At 48.0% G+C, this 24,845-nt stretch overlaps 1 protein-coding gene across 1 annotated transcript in view; it reads left to right on the top strand.

Annotated features, from left to right (window-relative positions):
- The window catches only part of SOGA1 (suppressor of glucose, autophagy associated 1), a 75,642-nt gene that overhangs the window by 35,730 nt on the left and 15,067 nt on the right, over nucleotides 1–24,845 (top strand). The window contains exons 4-13 of the mRNA XM_037811548.1: nucleotides 1,291–1,353; nucleotides 2,211–3,395; nucleotides 5,237–5,377; nucleotides 8,405–8,530; nucleotides 9,515–9,745; nucleotides 15,595–15,699; nucleotides 16,661–16,828; nucleotides 18,322–18,573; nucleotides 22,495–22,566; nucleotides 23,595–23,665. Coding sequence (XP_037667476.1) covers nucleotides 1,291–1,353; nucleotides 2,211–3,395; nucleotides 5,237–5,377; nucleotides 8,405–8,530; nucleotides 9,515–9,745; nucleotides 15,595–15,699; nucleotides 16,661–16,828; nucleotides 18,322–18,573; nucleotides 22,495–22,566; nucleotides 23,595–23,665 — 2,414 coding nt within the window. The remainder of the gene's footprint in view (nucleotides 1–1,290; nucleotides 1,354–2,210; nucleotides 3,396–5,236; nucleotides 5,378–8,404; nucleotides 8,531–9,514; nucleotides 9,746–15,594; nucleotides 15,700–16,660; nucleotides 16,829–18,321; nucleotides 18,574–22,494; nucleotides 22,567–23,594; nucleotides 23,666–24,845) is intronic.

Raw genomic sequence — 24,845 nt, 5'->3', positions numbered from 1 at the left:
TATCTATATAGTGCATAAGATGATGTGCTGTATTCCTTTTATATTCTAAAATTATTCCATTTTTAGCCAGTGGAATTCTATTCAGGTTGTCTCCTGAATCTATTTTGGGACAAATTTAGTGGTCTTTGGTAATTTCCTTGCTTTCTGGTGTAACAAGATGTTCCAAGCGCATTCTCCATATTTCTTGCTCCAAATATAAAATCAGCCACAAATCAGTTCGTGATAAATCAGTTTGTGATTTATCTTTTTACTTTTCATGGGGTGTTTTCCCTCCATGTAGAATTTGATTATGTAATCACATGTATCAATTTTTTTCCCCTATTGCTTCTGGATTTTTGAGTTCTGGTCATGATTATAGCATTATTTCGCTTTAATCTACATGGAAACTTCTGCAATTCAAATTATTTGTGATCAGTACCTCACCGTCATTTCTAAGCCTACTGTGTAATTAGGATTTGTTGCACCCATATTCATTTTGTTTATTAGCATTCATTCTGAGTTAAATTTCCCACTAGAATGTCAGGGAGACAGGCACTGAGATGCAGATTTGCGTGCAGAGGTTTTTGGAAGGGGTCTCTTGGGAATAACCCCATTAGGGAGTGAGGTAGAGGGAGAATTGAGTTGCACTGCAGATGCACCAGTGGTCTCAGCTTGTCCCATGGGGGGCTCTGGAGCTGGGAGGGTCCTTGAGTTGTCCCCAGCTGAAGCAAGCTGGCATCAAGCAGCCATGGGGTATGGGCTGCCCCTGGGAGAGCACATGACCCTGGGCAAGAAGGCGCTAGTCAGCCAAGGGCCATCGCTGGGAGGGAAGACTCGGCTGCAGGGTCTTCGCTGGGGGAGTGAGTGCGTCACTCCTTGGGGGAGGCTCCGGGTGCAGCACCCTGGCATCCTCCCGGGTCCCTGGTCTGTCTTGTTCACTGCTGTGTTTCCATCCCTTACTGTGCCTTGCACGTAAGAGCGGCTCAGGAAATCTGTGATGAATGAGGGAAAGACAACAAACAGAAACCTGGGTTTCGGGGTCTTAGCCCAAGGTAACTGGATCTCCGTGTAGGGTGGGAGAGGAAGGAGAGAACCCCTGGGCAGGTGTGTTTAGAAGCATCTCCTCCCAGTGGCAGCCCACTGGGTGGTCTCTAGGGCCTCTCCTCTCAGCAGCTGGTGCTGGTCAAGGCCTGGACATGGCTGGGCGGGGTGGGGAGTGGGACTCTCTTCCGATACCTCATAGCCCTCGTAAACTTTTAATTCATAGTTTTTTTTTTTTTTTTGTTGTTGTTGTTTTAAATCTCTTTCCAGCATTCTTTGAAGAAAAGAGGAACCCGTTCCCTGGGGAAGACTGACAAGAAGCCTTCGGTGCAGGTACTTCCCGGCAGGCCCTGTGGCCCCCAGGACATCCTCCCCCTCAAGCAGGTTTTAGTGTGAAAGCCCGAGGCTTACCTCCAGGTGGCCTGGTGAGTCCCCGGAGGTGCCCCCCACCAGCTTCTACACATCCTCAGCCTCACTGCACTTCCTTTTACTTCCCGAAACTGCACCCTGAGCCTGTGGCTCTCAATGCAGGCAGACTCCCACCACTGACTTGCTGAACAGCGTGGAGGTTAAGTCCAAAGATCAGGAGTTAGGGCCTGGGGTTCGAATCTTGACTGTGTTCCTTGATTGCCTTGTGATTAGGCAAGCCACTTCACCTTTCTGGCCTCGGATCCCTCAACTGTCAAAGGGGTATCTGATCCCTATTTCGTGGGATGGTTGTAAGAAGTAAAGTGCTGTATGTAACACAGGCCAGACACAGTCGTGGTAGCCCTGGTAGTACTGCTAATAACTAAATTCCTGCACTGTCAGGGTGCCGGGAGTCCCTCCCGCATGATCTCACTTCCTTCTCTCCACTGCTCTGTGCGGGAAGGAGAATTATGGCTCCATTGTACAGATGAGGAAACTGAAGTAGTAGTGATAGCGGTAGTAGTAGCTGTCTCTCATCACCCTGGTGAATGTCATCTGCCCCAGGAAGCCCACCAAGGCACTGCGTGTGCTCCTCCTTGCTGCAATGTCAGCACCCCCTCCTCTGCTTCCCCTCTGGATCCCCAGTTCCTTGAGAGCTGGGCTGCATCCAGTTCATTCGTGTCCCAACATGTGGTAATGCTCCCCAAATGTTGTGGCTGGCACTGAGCCTCTGACACTAACCTTCCTGGGTTGTGTCTGTCCCCATCCCCGTTGGGCCCCAGGAGGACAGCGCAGACCTGAAGTGCCAGCTGCACTTTGCAAAGGAGGAGTCAGCCCTCATGTGCAAGAAGCTCACCAAGCTGGCCAAGGAGAATGACAGCATGAAGGAGGAGCTGCTCAAGTACCGCTCGCTCTATGGCGATCTGGATGGTGCCCTGTCGGCTGAGGAACTAGCTGATGCCCCCCACTCGCGTGAGACCGAGCTGAAGGTGCACCTGAAGCTCGTGGAGGAGGAGGCCAACTTGCTGAGCCGCCGCATCGTGGAGCTGGAGGTGGAGAACCGAGGACTGCGGGCCGAGATGGATGATATGAAGGATCATGGTGGTGGCGGCTGTGGGGGGCCTGAGGCCCGCCTGGCCTTCTCTGCAATGGGGGGCAGTGAGTGTGGGGAGAGCTCGGCGGAGCTGCGGCGGCACCTGCAGTTCGTGGAGGAGGAGGCTGAGCTGCTGCGTCGCTCCTCCGCCGAGCTCGAGGACCAGAACAAGCTGCTGCTGAGCGAGCTGGCCAAGTACCGCTCGGAGCACGAGCTGGACGTGACGCTGTCGGAGGACAGCTGCTCTGTGCTCAGCGAGCCCTCTCAGGAGGAGCTGGCGGCGGCCAAACTGCAGATCGGCGAGCTCAGTGGCAAGGTCAAGAAGCTGCAGTACGAGAACCGCGTGCTCCTCTCCAACCTCCAGCGCTGCGATCTTGCCTCCTGCCACAGCACACGGCCCATGCTGGAGACGGACGCTGAGGCCGGGGACTCCGCCCAGTGTGTGCCTGCTCCCCTCGGGGAGGGCCACGAGCCCCATGCTGCCCGGCTCTGCAGGGCCAGGGAGGCCGAGGCGCTGCCCGGGCTGAGGGAGCAGGCGGCCCTGGTCAGCAAGGCCATCGACGTCCTGGTGGCTGATGCCAACGGCTACTCGGCTGGCCTCCGGCTGTGTCTAGACAATGAGTGTGCCGACTTTCGGCTGCATGAGGCCCCAGACAACAGCGAGGGCCCCAGGGACACCAAGCTCATCCATGCCATCCTGGTGCGGCTGAGCATGCTCCAGCAGGAGCTCAACGCCTTCACACGGAAGGCGGACACTGTCCTCGGGAGCTCTGCCAAGGAGCAGCCAGAGCCCTTCTCCTCGCTGCCCACCTTGGGCTCCCAGGGGCCCTCCAAGGAGATTCTTCTGGCCAAAGACCTCGGCTCAGACTTCCAGGTAAGATGTCCCAGTCACAGGCCCTATGATTGTTTTTTTTTTTTTTGCTTTTTTTTTTTAATGTAAACTTTTACTGAACTATAACATGTTCAGAGAAGTGCGCAAATTACATGTGTACAGCTTAAGGAAGTTTCCCCAAGGTGAACACACTCGTGTAATCATCACCCCAAACAAGCTCTAGAGGATGACAGGCACCCCAGAAGCCCCCGTCATGCCCCCTTCTAGTCACCTTCCCCACTCCCAAGGGGAAGCCCGCTCTTGATTTCTGGCACCGTAAATTAGTTTTGTCTGTTTTGAGTTTTAAACTGATTGACTCACTTGGCCTGGCTTCTTTTACTTGGTGGTGTTGTTGCATGTAGCAGTAGTTTGTCCTCATTACTGGATTCGATCCCATTGAAAGAAAAGATCACAGTTCACTTATTCTTTCTACTTTGGACAGATGCTGGGGTTGATTCTGATTCTTTTCTTACCTCTTTTGTAATTTTGCATTTTAAAACAAATGTTGTTGTTTAAAGAAAAAGGCTTTGGGCAGGTCATATGCAAATACAAGAAACTTGGACGTCTAAAGATAATCAACTTTCAGCCTTGCTAGACGTCTATAAAATATGATTTAGAAAAATTAAAATGACACATACACTTGTCAAAAAATAAAGCACTATTACAAAAGTAATACTAAACATTTAGAGTTTCAGAGGTGTCTGAGGCCAAAAGATGAAAGCACCTGCCCCGTCTCTTCCCACTTGCTAGAGGCACTGCATTAGCCATCTGGAGCAGCACCATCCGATAGGGTAGCCTCTAGCCACACTCTATTTACATTTATATGCAAATTAATAAAAATTAAGGACAATTAAAAATTCACTTCCTCAGTCGCACTAGCCACATTGCAGGTCTCAGTAGCCACGTGTGTCTGGTGGCTGCTAGGGGACAGTGCAGATGGAGGACATTTCTGGCATGCGGTGAGCCCTTCTAAATCTTCCTCTGCGTATACTGTCATATATTCCCCCTCACCAAGTGTTTTATGTATACTACTGTGATGCACAACTTGTTTTTCTCATGTAATGTATCAATTTGTTAATTTATTTATAACGCTTTATTTGCTGTTCATATGTTTTCGGTGCATGGTGCTAGAGGTGTCACGGAAGCAAAACCAGATATGACCCCTGCCTCCAGGGCACTTGCTGTCTAGTGGAGAAGACAGGCATTGACCAAAATATCATGCCGATGACTATGACATTACAAACTGAAATAAGGGGTCTGAAGGAAAGGTACATGGTTTTATGAACCAAGAACTTGATCTGGACCCCAGAGTCAGGACAACCTCTGGTCTGTACTGAGAGCCGAGGGATGGATCACCTGGGAAGAAAGTTCTGAGCATGGTTGGCTAGAGCATGGCATGTCCAAGGATCTGAAAGAAGGGTGGCTGGAGTGCAGAGAGCACTGGGGAGTTTGATCATTATTCTGAGAGCAATGTCTACACAGAAATTTAGCTCTTTCTTTTAAATAACTTCACAATGTAACTCTAATTTTTTTAGGTCCTGCCCTGTTGATCTGGCTTGATCTTGTTCTTTTAAGCCAGCAGACTTGCTCCATGTTGGGTCTCCCTCTTGGTTCTTCTTGAAGGAAGGATGAGCTGGAGCCACCCATAGGGTAGGACAGTTGGAACTGGCTCAGAAAGTCTGTGCTCAGGACAGACATTTGCAAAATCAGTGCTTTCACCGACCACTTTCCCAGCCCTCAGCTCCTTATGGAGCCCAGAGGCCTGGGGGTGGCTGTCTTTGGCTCCCCTCTGGCCGCTCCCCATGGTCACCCTTAGTCTCTTCTGCCTGTGCCTCTGTGTGCAGCCACCTGACTTCAGGGATCTGCTGGAATGGGAGCCCAGGATCCGAGAGGCCTTCCGCGCTGGCGACTTGGATTCTAAGCCTGACCCTAGCCGGAGCTTCAGGCCCTACCGAGCTGAAGACAACGATTCCTACGCCTCTGAGGTGGGCCTGGTTCTGAGCAGGCAGGGATGTGGGTAGGAGAAGAGTGCTTGGGGCCTCCCAAAGCTGTGTGATCCATGGAGAATCTCGGCTGGTAATGATAGGGGTTTTGCATTCCATTTGGTTCTAAGCTTCCTGGCAGCCAGGGCAAAAAGGGAAACAGAGAAGCTTGGCCTGACCCAAGGGAGCCTATAAACTCATCTGAGGAAATTGATTTTTTTTCCTACACTAAATTCTACTGGGAATTTAATAATTATGTCATTTGATGGACTCAACTAATTCATGTAGCAGTAGGGCTGCAGACTGCAGTGAGGCTGTCTGGGTTCACATTGTGAATCCATCATTTACTGGCTTGGATAAGTCATTTCACCTCTTTGATCCTTAGTTTCTCACCTCTTAAGTGAAAGTAATCCCTTCAAGGTTGTTGAAAGAACTAAATATATGAAAAGCCTTAGTTTAAGGCCTGGTCCATGTTAGATGAGGATGATAATGATGACATGTTCCTGAGACTCAGGGGACCTGAGTTCAAGTCTCAGCTCTACCAGTGGGGTTGTGTGACCTTGAGCACATTCCTGTACTCAGGCTTCAGCTTCCCCATCTGTAATGTGGGAGGGTTAGAGTGGATGGTGCCTGTAGAACCACCAGGATCCTCGAGGAGTTCTGGGTGGTTCTGAGCCCCTCGCAAGCCCACTGAGCCCCTCCCCAGCTCTTCAGAACAAATCTGAAGTAAAAAAGGGCTTCTATGGACTGGGCAGGGCTTCCTGAGATTCCTGAACCATAGAGGGCCCTGAATGTGCCCCAGTGTGAGTACCCTTTACTTCTGAGCATCCCTGGGGAGGCAACTCTGCTCCTGGGAATACTGAGCCTGCAATTACATAAGAGGAAAAGCTCCCTTGAAGGAACGAACTCTCTATGTGAGGTGGTCTGAGCTTCCTAGCAGCAATGGCAAAGAGGGGAAAATCATGAGATACTTAATTCTCATTTTCTGAGAAGGAAATAGGTTAACTAACCTGCAGAGAAAATAATTTCCTATGTGCATTTGATTATTGTTTCATTCAGCCATCCTTTTTGAGCATTTTAAATTTGCCAGGCACTTTGTTAGGCACTGAATTCAAGAAGGATCTGAGACATAGCAGAGAGTTTCTAGGCCTCATGAAGATTTTAATACAAAACCATCCAGTATACAAGATAGACTTCAAGTCAATGTGCCCTCAGTTGCCAAATTATCACATTATTGGGCACATAATAAATGTTAGTCTTCTTTCATGGAGGGACATCTTGCCACTCATGGGAAGGTTTTGTGTAGGAGGTGGGGTAGATGTCTCCTTTTCTTTTTCCTGCTTAATATGACAGTATAAATATTTTCCTTTGTTACAAGAAATATTTTTTAATTGTTTAACTGAAGTATAACATACATACAGAAAAGCACTCACATTGTAAGTGGATAGTGCAAATAATTTTTACAATTATTTCTATGTAATCAGCACCCAGGTCAAGAAACAGCATGATGCATCTCACAGAATCTTCTCTTGTATTCCCTTCTAGTAACCATCCTGACTTTCAACAGAATAGATTATTTTTGCCTGTTTATGTACAAACAGTTTTTTTAAAAAATTCAGTTTTATTGAGATATATTCACATACCATACAGTCATCCATGGTATACAGTCAACTGTTCACAGTACCATCATATAGTTGTGCATTCACCACCACAATCTATTTTTGAACATTTTCCTTATACCAGAAAGAATCAGAATTATAAAAAATAAAAATAAAAAAGAACACCCAAATCATCCCCCCATCCCACCCTATTTTTCATTTAGTTTTTGTTCCCATTTTTCTACTCATCCATCCATACACGAGATAAAGGGAGTGTGATCTACAAGGTTTTTACAATCACACCGTCACCCCTTGTAATCTACATTGTTATACAATTGTCTTCAAAAGTCCAGACTACTGGGCTGGAGTTTGGAAGTTTCAGATATTTACTTCTAGCTATTCCAATACATTAAAACCTTAGAAGTGTTATCTGTATAGTGTGTAAGAATGTCCACCAGAGTGACCTCTCAATTCCATTTGAAATCTCTCAGCCACTGAAGCTTTATTTCATTTCATTTTGCATCCCCCTTTTGGTCAAGAAGATGTTCTCAATCCCACGATGCTGGGTCCAGATTCATCCCTGGGGGTCATATCCTGTGTTGCCTGGGAGATTTACACCCCTGGGAGTCAGGTCCCACGTTAGGGGGGAGGGCAATGAGATCACCCACCAAGGTGGCTTAGTTAGAGAGGGCCACATCTGAGCAACAAAGAGGCACTCAGGGGGAGATAGCTACAAACACTTTTAAATTTAATTTCACCCCCCCAAATGTAGAATTTAATTGTCTTTTTCTTAAGAACTTATTTCATAGTCATTGTAAACAACAAATAATTGCAACAAAATCCCTAAGGAGTGTTGTGTAAAGGTATAAAGAAGAAAGTCAAAATCACAAGAGCATTTGACAGTTAACCACTTTTTACATTTAGAGGGGGTGTGTCTGTGTGTTCTACTGAGGCATACATCTTTTTTCTTTGCTTATTATTGAACTATAACATAATAATATACATACAATAAAAGATACTATTCTTAAGGGTATTGTTAAATGGATGTTTGCATATGCAAGGACTCATTAGACACATCATTTATTATCTAAGTTTTTTCTAAATTTTTGCAATTATAAACAATAAGGCAGTGGACATCTTTGTGAATCAAACTTAATTTTCTGTGTGTTTTTTTCATCAAATAAATATCAAAGAGTGAAATTATTGAGTTAAGATTATGATAATAGCTAGTATTTGACATGCATTATTTCATTGAATTGTCATGACAACCCACTGAAGTAGGGACAGCCAGGGTGCCTGGTTTGTGCTTGAAGGAGAGCGTGGTCCCGCCTGCTGCTGTTGCTCCCCTGCCTCTCTCATTCTTTGATCCACAGCTCCTCTCCTCCTCCTCTTTCTCCTCCTCATTAATCTGTGTCCCCCATCCCCACCCCAGATCAAGGAGCTGCAGCTGGTGCTGGCTGAGGCCCACGACAGCCTTCGGGGCTTGCAAGAGCAGCTTTCCCAGGAGCGGCAGCTACGGAAGGAGGAGGCCGACAGCTTCAACCAGAAAATGGTCCAGGTGGGTGGTGCCCAGCGCTCTCCGGACGCCTGCTCAGCCTCTCATCCCTGAACTGAAGGCAAAGGCCTTGGGGGTCCACGGGTTTTCAGAAAGCGAGAATGTCAGGGGAAACCTGTGTCTTCCAACCCCCCTGCGCTGGTGGGATGTTACTGAACTTGTCACTGGCTGCCTGTGAGACCTTGAGCCAGTCCTGTCCCATTTCTGGGCCTCGATTTCCCATCTATGAAATGGTGCACCCATCAGAGCTGAAAGCCTGTAGCAGAAAGGCCACCGACCCGGCTGGTAATCGAGATGATCATCCCGACATTAGCATTTATTAAGCCCTTATTGTGTGCCAGGCCTGTGCAAAGCACTTCCCACACATTATGTCCTTTAATTATTACGCCCTCCCCTAGGAGGTGTCCCTGTTTTGCAGATGGAGAAAGAGTTGCTCAGAGAGCTTAACTGCTTTGCCCAGGGTTGCACGTCAAGGAGGCTGAAGTGGGCCTGGGATCTAACCCAGCTCTCATCTGTCTCTTAGCCATGACAATACATTGCTTCTTGGGGCATCGTGTATTCATTCCCATCAGCAAAGAGCAGTCTTCCTCGCTCCCAGCATGCCCTTTGCTCTCCACATGGGTCAACCCTCCCCGTCATCACAGCTCACCTTCACAGGTTCCTCATTAATTGTAAGAGTTCGTGTGAAATATTTGGAGCCCAGTTGTTCAATATGTGATGTCCTGGTTTCCTTAGTCAGAGCTGGGTTCAAATGCCAGCTCCTTCACTGATTTGTAACTGGTTGCTGCTGCTTTGGTCAGTTTCTCTTCCCTTGACTAGTAGAGGGCAATGCTTATCTCAACAGAAGGAGCCACTAATGGTGGAATCCCTGGCAAGGATGACCAGCAGGCACTGTCCAAATATTCTCTGCCCCGTGGGAGGCCTGGTATGGGGTGGGGTGGAGCTCAGAGGACAGCTGCAGATGCTCAGCCTCTTGTCCCCGCGCAGCTGAAAGAGGACCAGCAGAGGGCGCTCCTGAGGCGGGAGTTTGAGCTGCAGAGTCTGAGCCTCCAACGGAGGCTGGAGCAGAAATTCTGGACCCAGGAGAAGAACATGCTGGTGCAAGAGTCCCAGCAGTTCAAGCACAACTTCCTGCTGCTCTTCATGAAGCTCAGGTGGTTTCTCAAGCGCTGGCGGCAGGGCAAGGTCTTGCCTGGTGAGGGGGATGACTTCCTTGAGGTAAGGTTGGGCCTGGGGTCCCAATTGCAAGGGTGGGCGGGTGGGTGGAACAAGAGGGGCACCCGGCTGGCACTGACATACAGCTGAGGCTTGTGTGCGAGCCATCAGCTTGTGGGCTTCCTTCCCCACGTTTATTCATGCATTCAGCCCTGATTTGTTGAGAGTCAGCTCTTTCCTGAGGTGGGGACATCATGGTGAGGAAGGCGGACTTGGTCTCTGCCTCAGCAGGAGAAAGTCTCTTTGGGTGCTGGTGGGTCTTTAAGATTCTCTGATTCTTGCGAGTCTCCCCTTTAAACCAAACTTAGAGTCTTCAGCAGGCAGCAGTGTCTAGATGAATTTATAGTCTAGTTTTATTGTTACTGTATTACATACAGATATAGTATATATGAATGTTTTTTTACTATTTTAAGTTATCTTATATAAAGTGCACACATTTTAAGTATACAACTTGAAGAAGTTTTAAGTGTACCCCTGTAGAACCCCCACTCCATCACAACAGAGCACATTTCCAGGGCTCCCAAAACAGCTCCCTTGTGCTGCTCCTCAGTCAGGACACACACCCCAGCAGTAACTACTCTTCTGACTTCTGACACCAGAGATCAGTTTTGCCTATTTCAGAATTTCGTATCCTGGAATGATACAGCATGTTTTCTTTTGTGTCTGGCTACTTTTGCTCAACAGAATTTTTTTGAGATTCATTCATATGTTGCATGCAGGAGTAGTTCATTCTCTCTTATTGCTGTGTATCTCTCCATCATGTGAATATACCCATTTATTTTTAGTGTTACCTTTGATTTATGGCAGTGGATACTGACTTTCCATTTTTAGTTATAGTATCACTTCCCTTTTATAATTATGTATTTATTTAATTGGAAAAACTAGGTTGACTTGAAAACATTGATAATGGTACAGCTAGCATTGGATGTAGCAGGAAACGTGAGGAGTGGTGCTTGGGGATTGTGTGATGCTTTGGGAAAGACTCTCATGGCCCTTTCATCCTTCAGCCTGGGCAGGTCTCTATGTTGCTCCGAGTCCCTGCCTCCCCTCAGCAGCGCGCCAGTCTTAGGAGAAGGGGGGATACAAGGACGCCTGACCTCCGTCACACCCACCTGAGCTGGCACTGCTCATCTTGGTGTTGGCCTTTTGGGTACAGATATCTCTGGCCTAGCCCAGCCCTGGCCATCCCCTAACCCAGGCCACTCTCCAGGGGCACTTCCTAAGTTCCCATGTGCCCTGTCCCCCAGGGGTCCCCCAGAGTAGTCCAAATGCCCCAAGAGCCAGGGATGATGGTTAGATCTGTATCTGTAGCAAGAGTATGCCTGTGCCCCCTTCCCCCATAGGGCTCATATTTCATCTCACAGAGCTCCCACAGTGAATTGCCTGCAGGCCATGCCTGTATTTTGAGTTAGTTTGTCTGGAGTAAACCTTCCATTTTGATGCAACTCTTTCTAGCCATTTCCATGTAGTAGAGTAACAGAAACAAAAGCTTACTTTCATTTATAGAGCTGTGTATAGGGGAGTGTGCATATACACAAGTGGGCACATACACCGTAGAAGAAAAATAAGATGTCAGCATAGAAAATAAAATAATATCTATGCCCATAGTTCTTAGAAATATACAAGATACCAACATAATATAAGCATTACAAAGACAGATATGTACATGTACATATAAAAAGAATATACACATCTACACATGCAGAATTAAAAGCCCATATCTGAATGACAAGTCTTTCTCATATTCAGAGTATTTGCGGTGTTCTGGGCACTGCACTCCACGCTTCAGGTGGTTTAGTGCACTGCACCTCCATGAACACCCCATGAGAGGGAGGCAATGACTGTCTTCATTCTACTACAGACTCAGATCTTTGACTCCTTATCCTCAATTCTGAAATCCAGAAGTTCTGAGAGCTGAGCATATTTTTATCTAACTCAGTTGCAAAACCTTGGCCTGACATGCATTTGGCAGCAAACCTTTATTTATCCCACTTCATGCCATATCCATATGTTTGTCGGGAAATAATGAATGTGCTTGAGCATGGGGTGTTACCCAGATACTACTGGGGCTGTTATATAATAATATAGAGTGTATGCACCATGTTATCTTTCAAAATCCAGAAAATGTCAGACTTCCAAAACACATCTGGCCCCAAGGTTTCCAGAGAAGGAACTGTGTGCTGTGTCTACGTAGATAAAGCAACTATATGTTGAGGTGTTCATGGCTAATGATGGAACTGGGGTGTTAAGCTATATAGATGCTGCAACTCCCATATACTTTCCAGCTTCTCTGTCTTCCTGACACTTGAAATCCTTTCTTTATTTGCTTCCTGAGACACCGCACTGTCTTGGTTTTCCTCCCACCTCACTGGTTGTTCCTCCTTGGTCTCCTCGGCCAGGTCCTCCTTTTCCCCCTGACCTGACCTCTTTACTTTAGCATCCTTGGAGCCCAGCCCTTGGTCCTTGTCTCTTCTCACCCTTGGGGAGTTCATGCAGCTTAATGGCTTTAAATGGTCTTTCTTGGATACTGAGTTCCAAACGTATGCCCCCAGCCCAGACGTCTCCCAGGAACCTCAGATATGTGTAATCATCCTATACTTGCTGGATCCATGAAGATGTCTCACGGGCTTCTCAAACTTAACATGTACAAAACCAAACTCTCAAGCTTCCCTCCAAACTGCTCTTTCCATAGTTAATGACAATTCCTTTTTTTTTAAAATTCCATTTTATTGAGATATAGTCACATACCATACAATCATCCACCGTGTACAATCAATTGTTCACAGTTCATCATAGAGTTGTGCATTCATCACTACAATCAATTTCTAAACATTTTTGTTGCTTCAAAAAAAAAAAGAATAAAAATAAAAGTATAAAAGAACACCCAAAACATTTCATCCCCCCATCCCACCCTATTTTTCAGTTAACTTTTGTCCCCATTTTTCTACTCATCTGTCATACACTGGATAAAGGGAGTGTGAGCCACAAGGTTTTCACAATCACAAAGTCATACCGTGTAAGCTACATAATTATGCAGTCATCTTCAAGAATCAAGGTTTAAAATGAAAAATAAATAAATAAATAAAAACAAAAAACAAAGCAAAACCAAAAGAAAGAATTAAGGTTACTGGGTTGCAGTTCGACAGTTGCAGTTATTTCCTTCCAGCTATTCCAATACAATAAAAACTAAAAAGGGATATCTATATAGCAGATAAGAATGCCCTCCAGAGAGACCTCTTGATTCTTTTTTTTTCTTTTGTATTTTTTTTTAATTCAGTTTTATTGAAACATATTCGCATACCATACAGTCATCCATGGTATACAATCAACTATTCACAGTGCCATCATATAGTTATGCATTCATCACCACAATCTATTTCTGAACATTTTCCTTACATCAGAAAGAATCAGAATCAGAATAAAAAATAAAAGCAAAAAAAAAAGAACACCCAAACCATCCCCCCCATCCCACCCTATTTGTCATTTGGTTTTTATCCCTGTTTTTCTACTCATCCATACATACACTAGATAAAGGGAGTGTGATCTACAAGGTTTTCACAATCACACTTGTAATCTACATTATTATATAATTGTCTTCAGGAGTCCAGACTGCTGGGTTGGAGTTTGGTAGTTTCAGGTATTTACTTCTAGCTATTCCAGTATATTAAAACCTAAGAGGTGTTATCTGTATAGTGCGTAAGAATGTCCACCAGAGTGACCTCTTGACTCCTTTTGAAATCTCTCAGCCACTAAAGCTTTATTTCATTTCATTTTGCATCCCCCTTTTGGTCAAGAAGATTTTCTCAATCCCACAATGCCAATGCCCGGACCAGGCTCATCCCCGGGAGTCAATTCCCACGTTGGGGGAGGGCAGTGAGTTTACCTCAGAGTTGGCTTAGAGAGAGAGGCCACATCTGAACAACGAAAGAGGTTGTCTGGGGGTGACACTTATGCACAATTATAAGAAGACTTAGCCTCTCCTTTGCAGTAACAAGCTTCATAAGGGCAAGCCCCAAGATCAAAGTCTTGGCCTACTAAATTGTTAGTCATCAATGTTTGTGAGAATATCAGTAGTAACCCAGGTGAGGAAGTCCAACATTTCCACATTTTTCCCCAGTTCCTTAGGGCGGGCCTGCAAATATATTTTTATTCTCCACTCAGATTACTTTGGGATGTGTTGGGATTTCACACTAAATCTGTACAAACCTAACAGATCTCACTTTCTATTCAAAGTTCCATGTAATTATGATGTTTGAATAAACTGACTGTACAGGTTAAATTATTTAGTGTGTTACGGAAAATATAGATCCTGCACCAAATATATCTCTCTTCCCTTGGTCTCACCCAGAAGTTGAAGTTTTATAACACAGTCAATATCATCCTTTACCCTTTGGCCTGATTTGCCTTAGTCCTGCCAATTCCTTCTTGCTCAGGCCCGAAATCTTAGACGCGTCCTCAACTCTTCTCTTTCCCTCGTACCCCACTCCAATCTGTCAGCTGATCCTGCCAGCTCTACCTCCAAATCTATACAGAATCTGACCTGCCCCCCATTCCCCACTGCCCCCTTGTCTGAGCCACTGTCCTCTCTTGCCTGGGTTATTGACAGAGCCTCCTGAGTGATCTGCTTCTGCTCTTGTCTGCAAGCACTTTTTTACACAGCTTTGGGAGGCAGCATGCATTTAATATTCCACGGGGATGGTGCCCCTGGTGTTGTACAGTGTGGGGCTCTGTGGCCACCCTATGCTACATCTCAGCACAGCAGCTAGAGTGCTCTTGTGAGACCAGAAGTCAGGTGTTGTCACTCCTCCACTCACAGTACCCCCCACGGCTTCTATTTCACCCAGAGTCAAAGCCAAAGTCCTCATGACGGCCTCGCTCCCCATACCTCCCCATTTTGTTCCTGGCTTTCTTGCTGTTCCTCAACAGGCCTGTTCCCATCTCAAGGCCTTTGCATTTGTCTGCACCCCTCCTCCAGGTTTGCTTGCTTATGCTCTCACTTCCTTCAGGACTTTGCCCAAATATCGCCTTCTCCATGGGCCCTCCTTGGTCACTTACGCTCAGCACATTCAACTTCCTTTCCCTGCTCTGGTTTTCTCCATAGCACCTGTCACTTGGTGGCATTCCATTTATCTAAAGGACAATTCTTACATTTCACTTATTTATTTGTTTGTCCACCTGCTTCTGTAATGTAAGCTGAAGAGGGCTGGGGTTTTGGTCTGTCTTGCTCACTGATGTGTCCTCAGCTCCTAACATGGTAAATATTGTTGAATGAATGAATGAATGAATGAACACCTGGTCAGATGGTGGCTTCTTTTCGCTCGATTCCCATCTTGAATGAATACCCTGGTCTCCTTAGCTGGCCCTGGACACCTGCCCAGAATCCACCAGGAACAAATCCTCCCTCCCAGGAAGAGTCCCTTCTGCCCATCCAGACCTCCGTTTGCCATTCTCTATAATCTTGGAGGTGCCTGTGGCCCTTTGTTCCAACCACAGCACCTCCCTTGACCCAGCTTGTAAATGTAGTTTTATTTCTGAATAAATCTCAAGGATGCCTCGTGGTCTTTGGGGCAGAAGACATGATGTGGAAGCCAGGAGGGCCCTGTCTGTCCAGCCTGTGCCCCTTGTCCTCGGCAGCACCTGGAGGTCGAAGTTAAGATTTGGGAAATCAGTGCCGAGCTGGGGTGTCTTTGGTCCACCCCACGCTACAAGTCCCCCATTCCTGCATCCTACCTGGCTGTGAGGTCCCCTTTCTGTTGGGGCCACTAGCCAGAGTCATGCTCCCCACCCCCTGCCCCAAGAGCCCCAGGTATAATACCCTCCCACCCCCTGCTGAGTGTGGTTTTTAAAAACAGGTCAGTAGCATGAAGGAGCTCTACCTGCTGATGGAGGAGGAGGAGTTAAATGCCCAGCATTCTGATAACAAGACCTGCACAGGGGACAGCTGGACCCAGAACACGGTGCGTTCTCAGCCCCTCCCCAGTCCCGTCCTGTCCATTTGTTCATTTATTCATCCAGAGATCCCTTCCTGCTGCCTTTCCTGACCCCGTCTTCCCTCTGAAAGCATTTGCTGCAGCGTCATTGCCTGGTCACTGACCCGGAATTGCTCAGTGCTGTGGGTACTTAAGTTATCCCAGGACAGTGACAGAGGGCCAGGTGAGGGACCGTGGGGTCCCAGGTGAGAAAGCAATCAATTCTGTTTGGAGTGTAGGGACTGTGTCACAGAGGAGAGGTCATAGGTGGTGGGTTTTGAAGGATGAATAGGACCTTGCCTGATAAATAATGGAGAAAAGGCCATTTTGGACCAAGAGAGCTGCATGTGCAAAGAGGTGTGCCAAGGTATCCTGGGGTTAGTTGGTGCTTGCGATGTACAGGTTAGGAGTAAGAACACAGGCTGGGGTCATATGAAGAAAGGCCTTGTGGTCTGGGGGTCAGGAATCCTTAGACCGAGTCACAAGGTAGAGGGAGCAGTTGAGTCAGGCTCCCAGAGTCACATTCAGCGAATGAGGGCTACAAGCAGGAAGCAAGGCCAGGGGCCCAGGAGAGAAGATCTGGGAATGAATCAGGCACAGTCAGGGAGGCTCCATGGTTCAGACTCCCCAGCTGACCTGCATGGGGTCTGAGAGGTAGAGGTGGGCAAGGAGAATGCCCCAGGACCTAGATGCTGCAGTGCCTTAGAGAAGCCAGGCTCAGCTTAGATTTGGGCTGAAGGATGATTACTGTAACCACAGTTTATGTGAGGGGGATGCATGTCACCCTAAGAGGTGCCCAAGGCTGGGCTTGTCATGCCCATTTTCCTGGTCAGATGACCTGGCGACGCTGTGGTACTTGCCCGAGGCCTGGTGGAGTGAGGGCTTAGGACCAAGCGCCTCTCCCTGCCCCTTGGGAATCTCCTAACCCAGGCCTTGCCTCTGTCCACAGCCCAATGAGTATGTTAAGACACTGGCTGACATGAAGGTGACGCTAAAGGAGCTCTGCTGGCTGCTCCGGGACGAGCGCCGTTGTCTGACCGAGCTTCAGCAGCAGTTTGCCAAGGCCAAGGCCACCTGGGAGACAGAGCGGGCAGAACTCAAGGGCCATACCACCCAGGTGAGGCCCCCCACCATCAGAAACATCTCCCCATTTGCTTCCATCTCGGTCACGCTCAGCTTCAGATCTGGGAGCAGGATGTCCAAGACTTGTTCCTGGAGGCAAAGAAACCCCCTCACTTCCCCCTTGTGATCCAGAGAGGGCAAGGGACTTGTCTAGAGTCACACAGCAGGCATGCCAGAAACAATGAGCACTGGAAGTCCCTGGACCAGGGAAGCAAGGGAGAGGATTGACTAAAGGGTGCAGGGCCATCACCAGTACCACTGCCCTGCCTCAGGCTCACGGGTGGGAGCAGAACACTTAAATGCCTGCCTACACCTGGTGATATCCTTCACACACGCGCCCAGACTCCTGTTGCCTTCCGTCCTTCTTCCTCATCATGATCTCCCTTACCTTCTTGCTACCTGGCTCTGTTTAACTACCTCCATGCAACTCGGGGACTCCCCTCCTTACAAGCCAACATGACCAAAGGAGACTTAATCAGGTGCCCTAGGAATTTGATCTCTGCTGTGTGCCTGGAAGCAAGTTGCTGCCCCTCTCTGGTCTGAGAAATGAGAGGGTGGGCTTTCTCCCACTCTGCAGGGCCGGTTCCCAGCTTCCTCCAGCTGCTCCTGCTGCAGGCTGCCTTCCTAAGCCTCATGGGCCCCTTGGAGGTGGAAACTCTGATTTCCTCTCTAGGACAAAGAACAGAAGAGGCACAGAGTAATTTTTTTCCCCCATGGTCACCCAGCTAGTAAGTGGCAGACCTGTCCCTTGCTTCCCACATCTCTGTCCCTCATGGCTCCCCACAACTATGATCTCCATTTTCTTCCCAATTCTCCCAAATTCCTAGCTCCTCTCCTTCCTAATCCTTCTGGTGGATCTCATGGCTCCTGCCCCGTGGGGTCATTCCACACTGTTCCCATTTCCCCTCAAGTTCCTCAGCCATTCCAGATGCCCCTCACCTCAGGCAACCTGACTGGCTCCACAGGGGTTGACACCCAGACCACAGCTGGGGGGTAGGGGTGGGCAGGGACAGTACACTGATCCGTCTTGGTTCTCTAGGATGGGAGATAAAACATGTCTCCATTAGCCGTAAACCCATTCCACTGGTGAGAGTTGAAGAAATATCGTGAGAAGTCATAACCCGGACATCTGCCTTTTCTTAGCTCTGTGACTTGGAATAAATAACTTACCCTTTCTGCACTTCTTCCTCCTCTGTGAAATATAGATAATGATAGTTGTTATCTTGCAGAGTTTTCATAAGAATAACTCAATGCCTGAAAAGCCCGTAGCATAGAATTTGGCCTGCAGTAAGTGCTCCCCAAACCCTTCTTGTGAGGTGGGGTTAACTCTGAGGGGGAGGTCTGTGAAGGTTTCCTGAATGAAGGCGTCTTTGAGGGGAGTTCTCTCGCCCTACCCTGCTTCTCTGGGGAGGGAGGAGACAGGAAGGGAAGAGGAAGAGAGCAGGGGCCTCTTTTTGCCAGCTGCCCAGTCTGCTTTTGCTTCCACAGATGGAGCTGAAGGTTGGGAAAGGGGCTGGGGAGCGGTCCGGGCCCGACTGGAAGGCAGCGTTACAGCGGGAGCGTGAGGAGCAGCAGCACCTGCTGGCTGAGTCCTACAGTGCTGTCATGGAGCTGACGAGGCAGCTGCAGATCAGCGAGCGCAACTGGAGCCAGGAGAAGCTGCAGCTTGTGGAGCGGCTGCAGGGTGAGAAGCAGCAGGTAGAGCAGCAGGTGAAGGAGCTGCAGAACCGCCTGAGCCAGGTAAGGCCTGCCCCTGCCCAAGCTGGCTCAATCCACATGAAGTGTCTCCTTCAGGTATAGTTGGATCCAGGTGCACAGACAGGGAGGTCCAGAAGCTCATTGTGGTCCACAGGCTGGATCCAAGTGTTCAGAGAATGCAGCAGGGACTAGGTCTTCTCTCTGCTTCAGTCTCTCAGGCTTGCTTTCCTCTGTGTTAGTTCTACTCTTTTTTTTTTCTCTTATTCTTCACCAAAGCACTTTAATTTAATGACTTTACTTTATAATATGAAGTCCATAATTTCTTGGAGGTTCACACCTGGCTCTTGTAAAGAGTTGAGTCTACATTTTCAGTCTTCATCATCAGGAGGAGTATCTAGTTTTTCATCTGTCCCTTGGAAAGAATCTGGATATGGTAAATGATCCAGCATAGCATCTGAATGATGCCCCAAACGCCAGGAAATCCAGAACCACATGGTTGCACTGAAGAAACTGGTCAGCAAGGAAATTGTCTATAATGGGGCCCAATATACATACCACCTCCACAGAGATTTTTCAAAATCAGAAATCCAGTCATAACCTACATGTGGTTTACAGTTTGCCTCTTTCATGGAGAGCTGTTCTCTACAGAGCATAGAGACTGGCCTCATTCTCTTTAACTCTTGCTTAGCATTCCTGGTATAGAGATGCCACAACTTATGATTCCATCTTGAGGAAATCTGGATTGTTTCCAGTTTTTCACTATTAAAAGCAGTGCTGTGGTAAACATCCCCATGCATGTTTTTCTGCACATCCATGAATATTTCGACAGGATAGATTCCTAGAACAAATGCATTTACATCTGATGGAGGCTGCCAGGCTGGCCCTGCAGAAAGGGTTTGCCCAAATACACTCCCAACAGCAGCACAGCGAGGAGGGCCTGGCCTGGTTTTGCCTTATCTTTGCCAGTTCTTGCTATCTCCATTCTTTCAAATATCCACCAGTCTCATGGAGTAAAATGCTATCCTGTTGTTTTAATGTGCATTTGTCTGAGTGCTAGTGAAGGTGAGCATCTTTTCATGCATGTATGGACTGTATTTCCTCTTCCACCTGTTATCTCCAATCCTCTAGTAGTCCTGCAAAGTGGCTGTCACTAAAACCATTTTTAAGGTGAGGGGACTCAGGCAAAATGACTTGTCCAAGATCTTACAGTGAGTTTGGGCAGAACCGGGATCTGAGGGAACACTGAAGTATGGCAAATTCCTGATCCTGAACTCTGTTTGTTCCCCCACAGGGACAGTGTTCCCCTTGAGGTCACACCCACCTGTACAGGACAGCACCCAGAGCCAGAGCACCCCAGAGCCAGAGCACCTAGAGTCAGATCACCCAGAGCCAGAGCACCCAGAGCCAGAGCACCTAGAGTCAGATCACCCAGAGCCAGAGCACCCAGAGTCAGAGCACCCAGAGTCAGTCAAAGCACCCAGAGCCAGAGCAATCCATGTACTTAATGAAAAGCACATCAGATGCATCTGTTCATGCCATCCAATCACATTCCTTTCTATAAAAGAATAATTCATTTTTATTATATAAACAACAAAATGTTAAAAATTTGCAATTATGAGCCAAGCTTCACAACGTGGCTGGAGAAACCACAGGTAGTTGGTGAGTCCTGCCAGCTCATCAGGGTGCAGATTTCAAGTCCTGTTTTTGTTTCCACATCAGGGAATTTTGCTGAGATTTTCTGGTCCTCTAGCTTTGGCCTCACATGTCACTCGGACACTCCTCTGCCTCCTGCACTTCAAACCAGACCCCGAAAAGTGGCATTCTCCCTTAAGCTGAATTGCCAATTAAGCCAAAGCCTGCAGAAACCAGCCTGGTGAAAGCAGCAGCCAGTATAACTGGCAGGAAAGACTTTCTGATCAGGAACCCCAAGTCCTCACCTGCCTGCCAGACACATGCTGTGCAACCCCAAAAAGTCCCTGTTACAGGGTAGCTATGGAGATGAAAAGAAATAGACATGCTAACCAAAGTGATTTATAGATTCGAGGCAATCCCAATAAAAATTCTAACAGTCTTCTGTAGAGCCAAAACCATCTTGGAAAAGAAGAAAGAAGTTGGAGGACTCATACTTCTTGATTTTAAAACTTATTACAAAGATACAGTAATCAAAACAGCATGGTACTGACCAAAGGAGACATGTAGACCAATGGAGTTGAAGTGAGAGTTCAGAAATAAACCCTCATACCTATGGCCAACTGATTTGACAATGGTGCCAAGTCTACTTTCTGGGGAAAGAATAGTTTCTTCAACAAATGCTGCTGGGAGAACTGGATAGCCATATGCAGAAATGACAGTGGCCCTCTATCTCACACCACATACAAAAATTCACTCAAGATGGATTGATAGATCGATGGATAGATAAATAATACAATACAGCAAATGTGGCAAAATGTTAAAATTGGTGGATTTGGGTTTCTAGGGGGATGGGGGATGTTGGAGTTCTTTGTATGGTGATTGTATTATTTTTGTAACTGCCCTGTAAGTTTGAAAGTATTTAAAAATAAAAAGTTTAAAATTAAAACAAAATTAACTCAAAATAGATCAAAGACCTAAATACAAGAACCCAAACTATAAAACTCCTAGAAGAAAGCTTTGATTCTGTGGTTTCCATCTGTCCTTGATGTTCATTCACATTGGTGTTAATTTTGTCATTATGCTTGTTACTATTTGTCTTATGTTGGATTCTGAAGAAGCAAAGCCTGAGACACAGATTCATGTATAAGTAGGGTGAGCAAGCCATCTGGGTTGTCAAGTACTAAGGGGGATTCCTGGAACTTTCATTTTAAAACTGGGACAGTCCCAGGCAAACCCTCCCAGTTCCCTCAGGATTTAGGGATTTTCCAAGACATGAGCTTTTTAAAGCCAAAACTGGGTGGGACAGCCCTGAGCAAACCAGGATGAGCTGGTTACACTATGTGCAAATGACCTGTTATGCGATAGAGGAAAGCAGGATAAGGAAGGGGGTGAAGCCAAGCAAGGATATGCTTTCAGGTGGAGTCTATCCACAGCCTGTTGCATGAGGAGCTCAGGAGTTTTAACACTCAGTTGCCCCACAGAGTGTCCACCCTGAGGCAAGGGGCCGGCCTTTTGGATCAGCCTTTTGCACCCCCCTGCATTTTTAGTCTACCATTGGCTGCACGTGAGTTCCAGCAGCCCTGGGACCGTCCTCCTGAGAAGGTCGCAGCAACAGAGCAGCGTGTAAGGGCCGGGTCACTGACCATGGGGTCTGCTACATGATTGTTAGAGTCAGTGCCTTGTGGGCCAGTTCTATCCCTTCTCTCAGTCTTGACCTCTCATCTGTAAAATGGAAACATTAACAGTAGCATCTACTACATAGGGTTGTTGTGAGGATTGAAAGAACGAACATGTAGATAACAAATGGAATCCGTCACACACTACCTGGAGGCAATGGAGGGCCACGAGAGGCCGCCTGGAGGCCCAGCGGGAAAGCGTTCTGGGATCCACACGTGCTGACTTCCACAGAGGGGGAGCAGGGAGTGTGGGTCTTGTATTTGCCACCCTGACGGGCATAGCTGCTGCTTAGCTGATACTCATGTTCCATGAATGGTCGCATGAGTTGACACGGTCATACTGTTACTAGCTTAGGTACAGTGCCATCCATAAGGATGCCTATAAGTAGTTGCTTTCATTATTCCCCAAGTCTGTCTCTACTTTGTGTCCCCTGCTTACACTTACATAGGAATTTGTGCCTTAGGCTTTGCTTCTTGGGAACCCAACATAAGACAAATAATAACAAGGGAGCAAGCCCCACTGAAAGAGGACTCCTAGTCCAGGCCCTGGGTTCTGTGGGCAGCGGAGTGGAGCCTGGAGAGCGGCCCTGCATGGAGAGGGGCCCTGCTTACCTGCTCCCCCTGCCACTGACCCACCTTCTCTGCCCTTGTCCAGCTGCAGAAGGCTGCTGACCCCTGGGCCTTGAAGCATTCGGACCTAGAGAAGCAGGATAACAGCTGGAAAGAGGTGAGTGGGGCAGTTCTTGACTACCCTGGAAAGTCCCTGCTTGTGGAGGACACAACCTGTGAACCCCACCCTACAGTTCGCACCCTTGCTCCTTGGGCTCCTCTGCCCTGCTTCCTGTCCATGGTTTTGGACTCATGAAGGGGCCTCTGCCAGTGCTGTGGGTGTGTCTTTGTGTTCCTGTCTGGTTCCCTGGCCCCCTCTCAGTTTCAGTCTGTGCCTCTGTGAAAAGCAGGGCCCATAAATAGTTGTGTGAGCTTGGGTAAGCCACTTTCCCTATCGGGGTGCCCACCGTCTCCTTGGTAAGGTGGAATCACCTTCTCTGCCTTGGCCCAGCCCTGGCTTTGGAGATGAATGAGGCCACCCTGGGGACGTTTTCACATAAGCCTCAGGGACATTGTCAATACAGCAACACGCCGAGCCACAAAGCAGTGAGCCTGCAGACCCTCTGCGTTATCCCATTTAATCCTCATGACAACTGAGGAAGCTGTGGGTCACTCAGGGGCCTTGGTTGCAAGCCACAAAAACCAATTCTGAGGAACCAAGACAGGAGAGGGTTTTTCTGGGGGCTCTAAAGGGCTGGCAATGCAGGTTTGGGAGACCACTGCAGATCCAGGGTGACTCTGCCTGTGGATCCGAGGTGAGACCGGCCTGGAGCAGGAGCCATTAGGGCACTATTGTCAACACCAGCCGTACACCTGGACCCTGAGGACTTTGTGGCTCTGCCACCCTTGGAATAAGTTCTAAATGGACTCTTCTTGGGGTCTCTCTCAGAGCTCCAAGTGGCTGAGCTTAGATCACTTGCCTATTTCCTCACTGCCAGGGGGAGGAAAAAGCAAATAATGGGAGAGGGGCTGTGGGGAGATGCGGTGTAGCTAGAAACTGACTAGTGGCTTCTAGATTGTTGCTGGCAGCACTGCTGTTCTGTGCTTAGGAGACTGAGGCGTGTCAGGCCCCACACTGCATCCTGTCACCTTCCCTTATGGTGCCGGTGGCTGGAATTGACCCTTCCTGTTTCCTTTCCCTTACAGACACGCAGTGAGAAGATCCATGACAAGGAAGCTGTTTCCGAAGCTGAAATTGGGGGGACTGGCTTAAAGAGGTGCTGGGCCCCCCACCCCCCTGCCCTGCCCCACAGGCCCCACCCCAGCCTCCTTGCCTCTCTTCTCCCCCCTCCCCCTTGTGCCTACTGCTGCCCTTCAGCAGTGCTGCAATGTGATATGGTTCCAGTGGGACCCAAACCACTCAGGAGCTGGGAAACTTGGGGCAGTTGGAAGTCCAGTCTGCTAGCTTTTGTTTGTTTGAATCTAGGCATGGACAGCTGGGGTCCTGGCATATCTTAGCTGGAAAGAAACTATTTAGTTCTCTATTCTGGCCTCTTGGGGTTCTTTCTTCCCATCTCTGGAGTTAGGAGAGGCGAGATGGGCTCCGTTCCTGACGTGATGAGTGGCACCCTGTGTGCACAGCCCTGGGCTGTAGCTGAGAGGGTGCTCCAAAACCTAAGCACCACATCTCCACCACCAGGAAATGCATGAAAGGAGGGAGCGAAATAGAACCCCACAGGTTCTCCCATGCAGAGCTGCGCAGAAGCAAGGCAAGCTCTGGGGTTTGGAGGGTGGGTTCCGGAGTCAGAGTGCCAGGTTTGAATTCCAGCTCTGCCATTTTTAGCTCTGTGAGTAGCTCATTTCTTGGGCCAGTTCTTCCCTTCACTGTTTACTCACCTGTAAAGTGGGGATAATAGGAGCCACCTCCTAGAGTACCTGGGAGGACTGAATATTATTACATGTGAGAAACACTTACATATCTGCCTGGCACTGTCACTCATCGGGCAACACGTGTGCCAGGTCTGTGCAGGGATTTATGGTGTCTTAGTGTGGGTTTCTCTGGAAGCAAACCCTGACGAGGATTTGAGTACAAATGGTTTATTTGAGAGAGGAGTCCAGGAAATACCCAGAAGTGAAGGGAGTGAAGTGAGATAGAGAAGGGGAGGCAGCCAGTAAAGGGTGTGTCACCAAGCAGGTCCTACTGTGGGAAACTGGAGCTCAACCCTGAAAGTCTGGGAGGCAGGTAGAACATCCCACCCAAAGAACAAGGAACCTGGGGTATTTATCTACCAACTCCCCACCCATTGTTTGTTGACGACCAGGGACATTATCTCTGCGGTATTTCTAGTTTCCCCTGGGTGGCAGCCAAGTATGCTCCTGCAGCCAGAAAAAAAGAAAAAAACAAAGCCCTCTAGTAGAGGATGGGAGGTGCTCAGTGTGTAGTTGAGGTGTGTGGGC

The sequence above is a fragment of the Choloepus didactylus genome, chromosome 19, assembly GCF_015220235.1.
Source record: "Choloepus didactylus isolate mChoDid1 chromosome 19, mChoDid1.pri, whole genome shotgun sequence".
NCBI classification, from domain to species: Eukaryota; Metazoa; Chordata; class Mammalia; order Pilosa; family Megalonychidae; genus Choloepus; species Choloepus didactylus.
This window is presented reverse-complemented; position numbering and strand designations above follow the sequence as displayed.